The sequence below is a fragment of the Propithecus coquereli genome, unplaced genomic scaffold (genome assembly GCF_000956105.1).
Source record: "Propithecus coquereli isolate 6110/MARCELLA unplaced genomic scaffold, Pcoq_1.0 Scaffold129, whole genome shotgun sequence".
Taxonomy (NCBI): Eukaryota; Metazoa; Chordata; class Mammalia; order Primates; family Indriidae; genus Propithecus; species Propithecus coquereli.
In genome coordinates, this window is record NW_012137080.1 from 5,504,858 (window position 1) to 5,506,676 (window position 1,819).

Sequence of the window (1,819 nt, forward strand, 5' to 3'; positions counted from 1 at the left end):
TACCTCTTTAAGAGCCCTGGTTTAAAATTTCCTTTGCTGAGCTCTATAGAGCCACTGAATTAGTTATTACTACAGAGAAAGCTCTGTCCCTGGAGGAAGAGGACTCAGGTCTGTGACAACCAGTCTTTTCTCTTTCTAGCCTGGAGCTTCTTCCTATGATCTGGGCTCATGGGGAGGAAGGCTAGGTAGAGCTTGTCTCGTCATCTGATTAGGTCTTCTTGGGAGCTTGCCTCTTTTCCTGCCAGGTAGCTCGTTTTTCCTTCTTTCTTTTCCTTCCCCTTTCCTCCCCTCTGCTCCCTTCTCCTCCCCTTCCCTTCCCTCACCCCCTCTAAAATATAGTTAGGAAGAAAGAGGTATCAGTCACGGGAACCTCAGGCACACAGGTGTGAGGGGCAAATATCTTTTCTGCCTTCGAATTATTCTATCTCCCATTAACCCTAGGTGAGAAGTGGATTTATTTTCTGATCTTAAAATGCTCATGGAAGTTATAGAATTTTCTCTCTTCCTACCCCTAACATGAAGCAACAATGAGTCCTCAACAGACTTATAAGCATGTAATAACAATTATCAGAGTTCCCAGGCGAGAAGCAAGTGTTGTCTGACTTTCAGAAAGCCTCTCCCTCCACAGTGCTCAGGGAAGACCCCTATCACAAGTATGCCCACCCTCCCTGCTGCCCATCCCAGGGCACCCCACCCCTCAGGAAATGGATAATGAGATACAGTATAAAATTTATTTCAAAATGCAAAATGGTGGTCATAATAATAATAATAGTAATAATAATATAAAAAGCATCTCCTTCCTCCCTAGTGCAAAATGGTACATGCATTTAGATAACTCAAAGATACACAGTTTTGGACATGTTATCACAATGCAGTGCTGCACAGCAGCAAGACTCAATCCCAGACTCCTTTTGGCGGATCCCTGTGGTAGGTCAGTTCTAGATGTCAGTTGCTTCTCCGAAGTGAGTGGGAACAGCAGACAGAGCATGGCTCCGGCTCTCTCCCAGCTGAGGCAGGCTTGTGCGCGCTCAGTCTCTGTCTCTCAGTCTCTCCGTCTCTTTCTCTCCGTCTCTCCCGCCCTCGGCTGCTCTCCCAGGGCTCCTAGGAGGCGTGCTGCCGGTTGGAGAGGGCCCGGCCGCAGAGGACGGCCTCCTGCTGCTTGCCTTTCTCCTGCAGGGCTTGCGTCCGGAGAGCCTGCCGCTCCCGGGCGGCCCGCAGCTCGGCGGCCGCTGCCTGCTCGTCCCGCTGGCGGCTGGCGGCGGTGAAGGGGCTGCACACGGTCTCCACCAGGCCGAGCAACACGCCGAAGAGCGCCAGCACGCTGCCCACCACGTACAGCTTCACCAGCTTCCCCCTGGGCTTCTGGGCCATCATCTCCTTGGCCAGAGGAATCAGCTCCTGGACCGTTTCCATCTCGGCTCTGGGCTCTTGGGGGCGGGAGTGACCTGCAGGAGGAGCGGAGCAGGACAGGGGGACCTTAAGCCACCGAAGCGGGGCTGCGGCTTCCCAGGCGCCCCTCCCTCAGCTTTCCTGGGGAGGGCCCGTAGGAAGGCGGCCTCCCCGGGACGCGGCGCCAGCCCCAGCCCGGATCCTGCGCCCCCGGCGGGGCTCACCTTAGTGGCGCAGCGCGAGCAGGAGGCAGCGCGAGCTGGGGGCGGCGGCGGTCAGCGCGTCCGTCTGTCCGGCAGGCCTCGGCGTTCTCCTCCTTCTCGGCAGCTGCGGCTCTTCCAGATGGAGACTCCGCAGCTGGCGTCTTATCACCTTCCCCGGGCTCGCTTTATATCTTTTTTCCGAGACCCGCCTCCTCGGCTTCCTGGCC

General features: G+C 56.0%; 1 protein-coding gene across 1 annotated transcript; it reads right to left on the bottom strand.

Moving 5' to 3' along the window:
- Positions 1 to 790: 790 nt before the first annotated feature.
- Positions 791 to 1,817, bottom strand: G0S2 (G0/G1 switch 2). The gene is made up of 2 exons (XM_012638356.1): positions 1,614 to 1,817; positions 791 to 1,445 (listed from the first exon to the last, which is right to left on the bottom strand). Exon 2 carries the CDS (start codon positions 1,411 to 1,413, stop codon positions 1,102 to 1,104), a length of 312 nt encoding a protein of 103 aa, XP_012493810.1. The 5' UTR covers positions 1,414 to 1,445; positions 1,614 to 1,817; the 3' UTR covers positions 791 to 1,101.
- Positions 1,818 to 1,819: the final 2 nt, after the last annotated feature.

What these genes read in the sequence shown, in the direction of transcription:
- G0S2 (XM_012638356.1), bottom strand. Translation starts at nt 1,413, where the DNA reads ATGGAAACGGTCCAGGAGCTGATTCCTCTGGCCAAGGAGATGATGGCC.